General features: G+C 36.7%; 1 protein-coding gene across 1 annotated transcript; it reads right to left on the reverse strand.

Annotated features, from left to right (window-relative positions):
* Positions 1-1705: 1705 nt before the first annotated feature.
* LOC123553526 (uncharacterized) lies at positions 1706-4294 on the reverse strand. Its single transcript, XM_053552712.1, has 2 exons — positions 4177-4294; positions 1706-3925 (listed from the first exon to the last, which is right to left on the reverse strand). Exons 1-2 carry the CDS (start codon positions 4189-4191, stop codon positions 2126-2128), a joined length of 1815 nt encoding a protein of 604 aa, XP_053408687.1. The 5' UTR covers positions 4192-4294; the 3' UTR covers positions 1706-2125.
* Positions 4295-11694: the final 7400 nt, after the last annotated feature.

The raw sequence follows: 11694 nt of genomic DNA on the forward strand, positions 1-11694 counted from the left end.
TGGCGTTTTGAACAATCATTCAAAAGGGAAGCAACTCGGCATTTGTTTACTGTTTACTGTTTATATGTATGCAATTTTGTGAAACTGAATGCCAGTAACTGGCAGAAACATTAAGCGAGAATGTTGTTTTTTTTTCAAATATCATTGCTGAAGCAAAACTTACCTTTCGGTTTAAGTAAATTTAAGAAACGGGTTATAATTAAAAGCAGTTTTTAGTGTTAAGGCACATTCTAGGATCACAAAAAAATGTATGTGTTATACAAATATTTTAAAATGAAACCAGAGAAAATACAACGAAATCTTCCGGCTGTTTACTCGGCGGTAAAACAGAAATTCATAAGTAATAAAAGATAAGAAATACAGAGCATCTACTTTGCTTCATTCTTATTCACCTAAGTTATAAAAGTTTAATCAGATCTACGAAGAATGTATGATGTATGAAGCCATAAAGCAATCCCAAACCAGAGAAGTTTCTGTCTGACATGTCAAAGGCACCAGTAACTTTGACTCCATCGTTAAAACAGGCATTTACAGGAAGCTCCGCATGAAATCAGTGTAAAGTGAAAATTAAAAGTTGTTCAAAAGTACTATCCTGTATCTAGCACCAGTATTGCATGTGGAGACTAATGTATTTTGGAATTCATTTACTCTTTGAAATAACTTTCTTTTAAATTATAGGCAGTGGCTAGAGAACCGGAATCGGTTCGGCGTAGACACCAAACTTATTCGACCGGAATCGCCAGTAATATGTATAGAAAAAATCAGGTCCACTAGCCTGTACGCTTATATAGGCTATATGGGCTGGAGGACCGATTCCGGTCGAATAAGTTCGTTGTCTAGGGAACCGGTTCCGGTTCTCTAGCCACTGCCAAACCTTAATTATAGAGGAGTACAATATACACTGCGTCTATCACTTCGCACAGTGGTTCCAGTTATATATTTTCTTTTGACATTTATTTTTGAAATAAAATCTACTACTTTGGAGGCAGTAAACAGTTTTCTGAGCTTCTCGGCCTAGAGTCGCCTACCTAACTTTCAAAACCTCACACAAAAGTCTGTAACCACACACCTGAAATAAAGATATTGCAACATTAACATCACTGTATGTCTGTCGTTACAAACCATCTGCAATACATCTATAATATCTAGTTTTCTGTTTATAAGACCTGAATTTTGTGCTCTCCCGGTCGCGGAAACTGATGACGAAAAAAGCTAAATTTGCCAATTTTCAAATCGCTGTAGAAAATTTCCTGCATAAAATAGCCCCAACTGCTACACTGTTCCATACCCCGGTAACACTGTAAAATCTGAAAATAAGCTCAAATATATGTGCCATCCGTACTGTTTTTTTCACTATTCCAGTTTTCCTGAGGCTCCTGCTAAAATGACAACCCCCCTTTAAGTTAGCTCAGAGGAAGCATGTATACGCTCCTGCAAGTCATTACGTCATACTATCAAGATCAAGGCTACTCAACTGATTTTCTTTAGATAAGTGAAACTCAATTCTAGCCGCTGAAACTTCAATTCTAGCAATTATTATTATTTTAAACTTCAAATATCCACTTCAATCCGTAAATTGCCTCTTATTTTAAATTTGACCTGGCCAGTTCGACACTAACAGCTCAAAACTGTTTACTGCCTCCTGTACAATTGAGTATTAGGACCACATTATTATTATAAAACTTCTTTTTTAAAAGTATATATCCTCGAGGGTCCTAATTCCGTGGGGATAAGAAATAATGGTAAAGAAATGCAGAAAATATATACAGTAAACAAATAATGCTCACCTACCTGAATAAATAAATCTTTTTCCAATATTTTGCATCAATTTTCCTCAAATTTGCGATTGTAGCATGAATGTTACAAGTTAATAACAAATTGAACTGTCAAAAACTTCCGCCATTTTGTTATGATCCTAATTCCGGTGACGTCACACAGGGGAAGTAAATCATGATGAGTTTTAGTATTAGGCACTCAAAATTAATTATGTGTTTTTATGGTCCATTGTCAAAATAGTTTTTAATCTTTCAAGAACATGAAATAAACTTTTAAACACTAAATATGTAAACTTTAACAGTTTTATCTATGTACATAGTTTTTAAACAAGTTTATTGTGGGTGTCTTTTTATTCTTCCTTGTCACAACATGGACAAAGGAAAGAATCACTTCTTCTCAGAACGCGAACTGGTGTGCAGTATGACAAATGCACCCAGTGGTTGCATGTTTTGCCCCTGATAACATTATCACAACGTCCCCACTTGACAAAAATGATAGAGATGCTCCTGGAAACTTCCTCTGGAGTGTATCTCTTACATTGGCAGCATAACTCATCTTCATCAATCATTGAGTCATCTGTATCAGTATCAGGAATCAAGTTGATATGTGAAGGACCAGGTTTTGGGGACAATGGTTCTGAAACTATTACATTTACTTTATCTTTTTTCATACTTTTCAGTTTATCATGCTTATTTTGGCTAGGTTTCTTTTGGTTCTTCTCGTGTTCAGTCATCTTGGCAACTATTTCCTCAGTAATTTCTTTTCCAGCCACTATTTTACTCATTGTTTTCCTTTGTTTGCTTTTATGTTCACTTTTGACCTTCTTCAGATCATTTTCTTTCTTTTCAAATAGGTCTGTAATAGTGTCCTCTTCAGTTCTCAACTGATCAACCATAATTCCACCTTCCACTGTTTCTTGGCTGTCAGCATCATTTATTGCGTCAGTACTCTCACTCTGAAAAACTTCAGCTGGCAATAGCTTCTCCTTTGGAACTGCATCAACACTGAAAGGGTAGATACCAGAGCGGCGAAAAGATGACTGAATGTTTTCAGATGAGAGGGCTTTAGTGTACACCTGACAAGCAACTTCACAGATATTGTATCGAGTAATGATTGTTGATGACTGTCTGATTAGTTTGTGGCATTGTGCATCATAAATTCTTTGAAAGGGTCCAAAACATCCAACATCCATTGGTTGTAAAATGTGGCTGCAGTGGGGAGGAAGAATGAAGATGATGATTCCATACTGAAGAGCCCATTCAGACAAACCAACGCTGACATGAGACTTGTGGCCATCAAGTATAAGAAGAATCTTCTGTCCATTATGACCAGGAGCAAATTTCAAGAAATGATTTTCAATGTAGTGTCTGAAAATGGATGAGTTTGACCACCCAGATTCACTGATGGTGCCATCAGCTCCAGGAGAAGCTCCGTGTAACAGTTCTTCTCTCATGCGCTGTCCGGGGAAGACCAAGTAAGGAGGGATAGCTTGTCCTGCAGCACTCCCACAACCCAAAATGGTGACAGTCTTTCCTTTACCAGAAGTGACAGCTGATGGAGTATAAGAAGAGCCAGCAACAATGTAAGGTGGTTTATGCTCCACAGAAATGCCCTTTTCGTCGACATTGAAAATCAGGTGGGGTTTGTTAGCCAAATTGTGTTTTTCCAAGGTAGATTTCAGGTTAGAAAAATAGTTGAAAACTACTTCTTTTGAGGCCATTTTGGCCCTAGAAAATTCAAGACCCTTTGGCTTAAGTACTTTCAGTTCGGGCCAACGCTTTAAAAAACCACGCATCCATTTCATTGTCAATGGTTTATCTTTTCGCCGTTTACCCAACTGTACAGCAAAATCACTTGCTATGTCCACACATTCTTGTCTGGTGTACCCATATCCAAATGCAGCCATCTTTTTAAAGTGATTTACAAGTTTAACTTCTTGAAATTGATCAAATAGAGGTGCAGTTCCAGCAGAAGTGGTATCTGGATGCACATTCCCTAAAGTTCTATCTCTAAGAGTAGATTCAGGCACTCTGGTGAGGGCTGCCGCCTTCCTGACTGAAACACCATCTTCCTTTACCAGTTTATATGCAGACGTTAGGGCACTGGGTGAATATAACTTGTTTTTTCTCCTGATGTGCTTGGGCTTAGCCTAAAATAAACATAAAAAAACATATAAGCAGTTGTGATGATAACCCAACAATTAAAATATGTTTGGCCTAACAGTAAAAACTGACTTCCGGTTTAGATCTGTCAAACAGACGAATATTTTCTAGGGCGCACAAACATGAAACTTCTGAAGGCAGTTTTGGGTTCAGAAATAGGGATTTTACAAAGCATGTTTAAGGGATTAGTAGAAAAGGTAATATTGGACATATATGTATTTTTTTTTATAAATCTTACCTGTTTTGGACGCATTTTATACAAGTTTTGTCGGTTGACAGTTGCGTTCTGTACTTGTAAATATTTACATCCGTGCACGTGTGTGACGTCATACGAACTCTCGCGATAAAGGAGGTAAATAAATATCACCGGAATTAGGACTATCACGGAATGAGGACCTCCGAGGATATGAAAGGTCTGTTGTAGTAATGGAGAGGTATCAGGCGGAGAAGAGGGATTTTGACGTTCCGCATGTGTACATAACATCTTTGAAATAGCAGGTGTCCTATGCGGCTTTCCATATAATAGAACGTGTTTCACTCACTACCCGCACCAATGCTGATTTCAAGCTCTGTTGTGAAGTATCAGTTAATTCAATAGAAGACGGATATGTAACCATTTCACTCTCAGTACGAATGACAAACTACACGTATTAAATGATGCTCACGGAATGTAATGCTTCATAGTTTATCAAATAATTTCCCATGAATGAATCTTTCTTTTTAATCGGCTTAATTCAGGTGTATCTCCTTTAAAATACTTTCCAGCCGTCTGCGTACACGAGTAATCAATCCAGTGTCGCGCTCCCTGTAAGTTGTAGAAAACATGTGGAGTCCGATAATTAAACTTTTTGTATACACCGCGACAAATGGCAAGAATGCGTTACCTTAAAGTGGAGCACTGGTCCAGGTGACGCACTTTGCTTTTAAACTTCAAAAATTCAAATCAAATACATGTTAATACTAATGAATACAGAGATATCAAAGATAGACAGTTTCATTCACAATCTGAGGGAAGCTGTTGAATGGGAAGTTTGTTTTCGGGCATATGTCGGTATGGCGTGCAGGTGTTTATATCAAGATGTTAGAGTTGCAAAGTCATGCCTCATTTGACAATAGTTTGCATGTAAATGTTGATATTATTCACAGTGTTTTGAAATGATGTAACTAAATACAAATTTCACGATGTAATTTGCTCTCAGCTCTCCCAAGTTTATCTTTTTCGTTTAAAGTGCGATTTAGTTGCTTTTGCATACTCAGTTTGATACTAACCTTAGTAGGTGAATAATAGGTGAACTCAGTTGTGATCCCGATTTCACCAGGTACACCGATTTACACTGTTTCAGTCCGACAAGTTGAGAGCACAAGAAGGCACACCTGCAGGACACGACAAATAACCGAATGTCGACCACGCGGAGTAGTACGAATCGAGCCGACCTATAATGTGTCCATCTCCCGGCGTCAATGTGCAGCAGAAGTTTGATTCCATCAGAAAAGGATACTTGACATCTCGAAACAAAAAAAAATAAAATTCATTTTTTCCATATTATCTCAGACTTCCCTTAATGTTAATGCATTATGTTTTATATATTGAAATCGGTTTGATTAGTAATAGTAACTGTTGTTTTCAGTAGTTTTTGTGGTGTGTTTAAAATAATATCATCTTGTTCATTCTAATAAAAATATTTGTCATCTCGATTCATTAATCAATTTTCTGTCTTTATCATCATCATTATTATTATTATTATTATTATTGTAGGAAAAAATTAACAGAAAGGGCCTTGCAATATAACACAAAAATTATCATTGGAAAACCACCATACGTTTGAAATGTTTACTGTGACTACACTTTAATCAAAGTGTAATTTAAGGGTTCAGTCTAAAAGATTTTTTTCGTTCAGTAAGGCGATTTAAATGTGTATATCTTTTTTGAAGTGTGTTGGCTATTTCTACCCAAGATTAGTTGCCACTATTTTATGTTCAAACAAGTTTTCTCAAACATCTGCTGGTAATGATGTTTGTCAAGGCATTTACACTGACGCATCTATTAACAACATGAAAGTTGGGCTCAGTCTCGGGCATTAAACCTACAAGTTCTTATCACAGGTAGGCAATGCAATGACTCCACCTGCATGTGTACCAATAATTATGTTTTAATCAGGAAGTTACGTCAGACTTATACATTTAAAACGAACGTAAAAATGTTAAAATTTGACACGGTATTTCCATAACAGAAAAAGTTTATCCGCCATTTTTTGTGGGTTGTAAATTAGCTCGTCAAACATCGGGTATTTCTGTATTCTCCGTATAACTATTGCGTAGCATAAAGGCCGAGCAATCGTGCAACATCGGGCATTTCCTAGCATAAAGGCCGAGGTGATCAGATTGAAAGGCCGAGATGATCAGATTTTTATTGTTTGTGCACCTAAAGACGCGTGATCCTTAATTTTGAGGGAACTGACCTATACGTCACCAGAAATTTAAAAGATCTATATGTAGCGTATTGTTAGACCTACATGAAACTAAAGTCAGTGTGAAGTCTATATCATCATAAAATGACCCCCTTTGACTCTAAAATGAATATGTCACATAACTCATATTTATCTTAAACAACATTTGAGTTATTATTGTGAAAGGAGACCTATGTAACGTTAAACATTATTCACACACTGTCACTGCTAGGTTCGTATTTCGATATTGTTTGCGATTTATGCCCTTTAACGGTTTTGAACTTTCTGCTTTACGTTTGACCTGTGGCTTGGACAGCTCTATAATATGGAAATAAGTGGGGGCAAGTCTGTGTAGTTTTTCTTAAATTTTGTTAAATAAAATTCAAAACTAGTAAAAGAACACCTTTTCAATGTGCAACTCGGAATGCATATGAGAGTTCCTGCGTTTATCGCTAAGCAATAGCAAAAGAATAATTTGCAGAAAAGTATTTAAAAAAAAAGAGAAGAAAATACTAGCTTGTTGATATAAAAACTGTACTATTTATTAAACTGTTGACAAAAATTACAATGAAATATCGGAATAAGGTGTTCGTTTCATTTTAGTTCAAATGTAGGAAAAACAAGGTTTTAATTCCAGAAAAAAATCGTAACGGTAAGACAATCCCACAAATTTGGGTATCTTTTTTTCTCACAGATACTAAATCTACAAATAAAACTGATATAAAGTTACGCGAAAATATTTGCTTTAATTTCACACTGTATAGAATCACTGAATGTGTGACATTATGTATATATCATTTTTTGGAGAATAATATAAATATTTGTCAAACATGTATATAAGGCGAATTAAATGACCGATCGTGTAATAACCTTAAAATACCGGAACTTTCTGAATGTCCCAAAGTATTTTGTCCATAAAGGTCCTTTTAAAGGTGCTAATAGAGTTTATACATGTATTTCGTATTGCTGGGTTTTAGCATTGTGTACTCTACGGTAGCGCTTTCACACTCACGTCTCCTGTGTGTATAGAATGGGGTTTTAGGTTATACGGTGACTTTCCAGCTTTTTGATGGAGGACCAAGACTCCGTGTGCCCCTCCGGGCATTTTATTAGGCATGAACGGGCACCTTGGTAAACTCACTGACCTCCCATACGCCACCTTCCTGATCTGAAACAGGTTTACACCCCAAAGCGAAGATTTGTACCTACAGCGGTGACAGACATGTGATTCGAAGTCAGCGGCCTTAACCACCCGACATGGAGGCCCATCATAAATTACGGCGACTTGATCTATGACGCATAAATCAAGTTATTCAAAAATTTAAAACGTATATATATTTTTGGTATTTAGGAATATGACATTATCATATTTTTTATTGCTTTAAGGACTGATATTCTATACATATTACCGGTATACTCCTTGTGTCAGTATGTTAGATAACTTGGGAGAAAAAAAATGAAATGACAAGTTTGACATAAATCTGTCATAATGATAGGAGCCATTTTTACTGTAGAAAATTTTGATGTTTAAAAAACTGCATTGACGTTAACACCTGAATTTATATTTCAAAATGGAAAATAAATCGGTCAAAAAAGAGAGTCGCTGACAGCTGGAAATGATATTGGTGAAACTGAGAAAGATTTGTATGATTACATGCAGCGTGCTAACTTTAAAAACCAGAGCAACAATACGTTCAATATTGAGGTAGTGGACCCGTAATGACAATCGACAATTTCCGTTCGTTTACGTATTCACCGCATGCGATTTCGGCATTTTCCGTTCGTTTACGTATTCACCGCATGCGATTTCGGCATTTTCCGTTCGTTTACGTATTCACCGTATGAGATTTCGGCATTCTCCGGTTGTTATCGGAAAACAAGTTTCTATTATGGCCGAATGATGCCGAAATTGCGTACGGAGGATACGTAAACAAACAGATATTGCCGATTGTCTTTATGGGTCCTCTACTCCACTTACTTAAGGTATAAGCAAGTTCTGTATAACGGTGCTATTAAAATATATCAAATATTGATGCCTGGTAAGCTCATATATTTTTTAAGATATAAAACCACTTCGATCGCCTAGTAGTAGAGCGTCCGCTTCGAGTGCGGGAGGTCGTGGGTTCGATCCCCAAAGACGTGAAAAATGGTACCAGTAGCTTCCTTGCTTGACGCTCAGCATTAAAAGGGAAACCGGCTTCTCTTCTCTCATACCCTCGTGGCGATGGATTCCATCAGGAATGAGGTTTCGAGAGTGATTAACATAAGTTGTAGAACTTGCTTCACAATCGATCTAAAATAAATTATGTGTACGTTTTTTATCATTTGAAAGTGTATTAATTCCCTTCTGAAAAAGAAATTATAAATTACATGACAAAAATATGTTATATATTTTTTTTTTATTTTTTTACTTTATAATCTTCAATGATACTTCAACAGAAATCCATTACAGTTTCGAAGTAAAATAAACATGACTGTAATGATTCTTGTATATCAATTATGGTTATCTTGGGGCCTCCGTGGCCGAGTGTTTAAGGTCGCTGACTTCAAATCACTTGCCCCTCATCGATGTAGGTTCGAGCCTCACTCGGGGCGTTGAATTCTTCATGTGAGGAAGCCATCCAGTTGGCTTACGGAAGGTCGGTGGTTCTACCCAGGTGCCCGCTCGTGATGAAATTATGCACGGAGGTGCACCACCATCAAAGCTGGAAAGTCGCCATATGACCTATAATTGTGTCGATGCGACAATTAATTAATAAATATGGTCATTTTATTTTAAATTCTTGTTAAGCAGATACAACACTTTCAAATGATACAAAAAAAAACATGGGGTCACCAGGCATCGAAATGTTACCTATTTGTGGACCGGATACCTTAAATTAATTTAAACACAACAGCGACAATTACGGTGTCCCTTTGGGATCATCGCGGCATATTTATTAAATTAGGTAAAATCGAAACATCGAAACTACGATGGTCATATGTCGAATCAACGAACCAACTATGGTGAAAAGTTGAAACTACGGCAGTTACGATGGTAAGATGTTGGCGGTGGCACTATTACTATAATTAGGATGGCACTACCCGATATTAGGATTCCATAACCAGACGGTGCTTAATTAGCAAAATCATTGAAGGATACAGCACGGCCTTCTGGTGTCTTTCTTGATTTCAAAAATTGGGAATTTTTATAAGCATTCCGGACGGTAGAGCACCAGAAAGGTACGAGGTTCGATCTGTCTGCACGGTTTTCTCACACTATGACAATGTGACAAGTAGCGGAGCTAATAAATATTTCGGCCTAAATCGTTTTGTTTTTTCATGCTTTAACAAATGGTGACAGAACATAGCGCAATTGATGATAATTCTACTCCAATGACACCATGTTCCCTCTGGGACCTATAATCAGTGACAAGAATCTTGTGTTTTCGTAAGATCTGTGATTTTAATCTGTTCATCATATTGAATGACGACAACGATAAACAAAATGCTGAAACAAATTATCGCTGATGATTTACACCTAGCCTTATCGCGGGAAAATCTTGCAGGAATAAAAATGGCGAAAATTGCGCTTTTGATATATTGCAACATTTTTGTTGTTTTTGATAACATTTGCAACTGTGTCTTACAAATTATAATGCAACATTGCAAGTGTTAAATGACTTGTCATTGTTTCATTCAACCGTTAAACGGTTGCTGCGCTCCAGGCGAATACTAGTTTTTTAAGTGTTGAACAGATTTGTTTTGTGATATTACTCAGTTTTCATGATGTTTTCTCCGCGGAAAGAGTATAAATTATATGGTTAAACAAGTTAAAGCATAGCAAAAGTTCCTTCTAGGGCACATCTATATAAATATATAATGATCATCTTGTAAAATTTTGGTTGCAATGTCTGTTTTAAATATCGGCCATCAGTGTGTGGAACCCAAGGATGGATGCAAGGCCAAGACCATTCTACCTTACTGACATATACTCGCTTTATTTTTAACATCCGTGCAGGCTGATCTTGGTCTGCACTGTTCGCTATTCGCCAGTAAATTTTCAGTGAACACCCCTTTGAATAATAAGTGATATTGCCTATATTGAATGATGGACCAGTCCATTTTAGAAATAAAGCAAGGTAAAGGTTAAATGCAATAACCATTTGCAATATTCACCGAATTACACTCCATGTTATTTTGTATTATTATTATAATCATCATCATCATCACCATCATCATCATCATCATCATTATTATTATTATTATTATTATTATTATTATTATTATAATTGTTGTTGTTGTTGTTATTGAGCATTCATGTCCGGTGTCCAGAATATGTTCGGTTTACTGATACCTCTTGTTCAGAGCCGAAAATGGGTCATAACAGCATTCTTTCCCCAAGTTCTGATACAGAAAGGCTAAATTATTACCCCAGATAATGTAAAGTATGAAAATATTTGAGCCGTGCCATGAGAAAACCAACATAGTGGGTTTGCGACCAGCATGGATCCAGACCAGCCTGCGCATCCGCGCAGTCTGGTCAGGCTCCATGCTGGTCGCTTTTAAAGCCTATTAGAATTGGAGAAACTGTTAGCGAACAGCATGGATCCTGACCAGACTGCGCGGATGCGCAGGCTGGTCTGGATCCATGCTGGTCGCATACCCACTATGTTGGTTTTCCCATGGCACGGCTCATTTCATATTTACGTGAAAACTTCTGCACCAGTTGTTTTCCATTTGTTTTGCTGAATCTCCGATTTGCTCAGGAAATAAACCAGTTCCCCAATTCGAAGAAAATGTCACTGAAAGGCTTCACTCTAAGGATATTGCTCATGTTCTAACTATCTTACTGTCCTGAATGCAGGCAACAGACACTATTCTGTATAAGACGTGGTATATAAATATTTAATGTTGCAACTTTATATGCATAGACAATGATCTAAAGGTTGGCTGACATGAAAGGAACTGGGCTTCTAATTTTGAATTATCATTTCATATTTGTCACATTAGAGGTTCCATATTACTCAAGTTTTACATTTTATTCGGCAATTTTTTTACATAACCCTTTCTTCCGACAGCATTCCTTTCTGTTTGTTAATGCAAAAATACGTATAAATTGTTAATAAAAAGGCTCATTTTTCGCATAAAACTCATCTAATTACCCAATTTTATGTTCTATCTAGCATGCAAAAGTTCTAAGATCTGACCTGCATCGACAGCCGTATATCCTGTAGATGACAGAACAGTCATGTTATTACCTAATAATTAGGTGACAATGAACTATATTTAGGTGTTTTGGTTAACTATATAATTTTTCGACGAATTTT

This window comes from Mercenaria mercenaria, chromosome 10 (assembly GCF_021730395.1).
Source record: "Mercenaria mercenaria strain notata chromosome 10, MADL_Memer_1, whole genome shotgun sequence".
Taxonomy (NCBI): domain Eukaryota; kingdom Metazoa; phylum Mollusca; class Bivalvia; order Venerida; family Veneridae; genus Mercenaria; species Mercenaria mercenaria.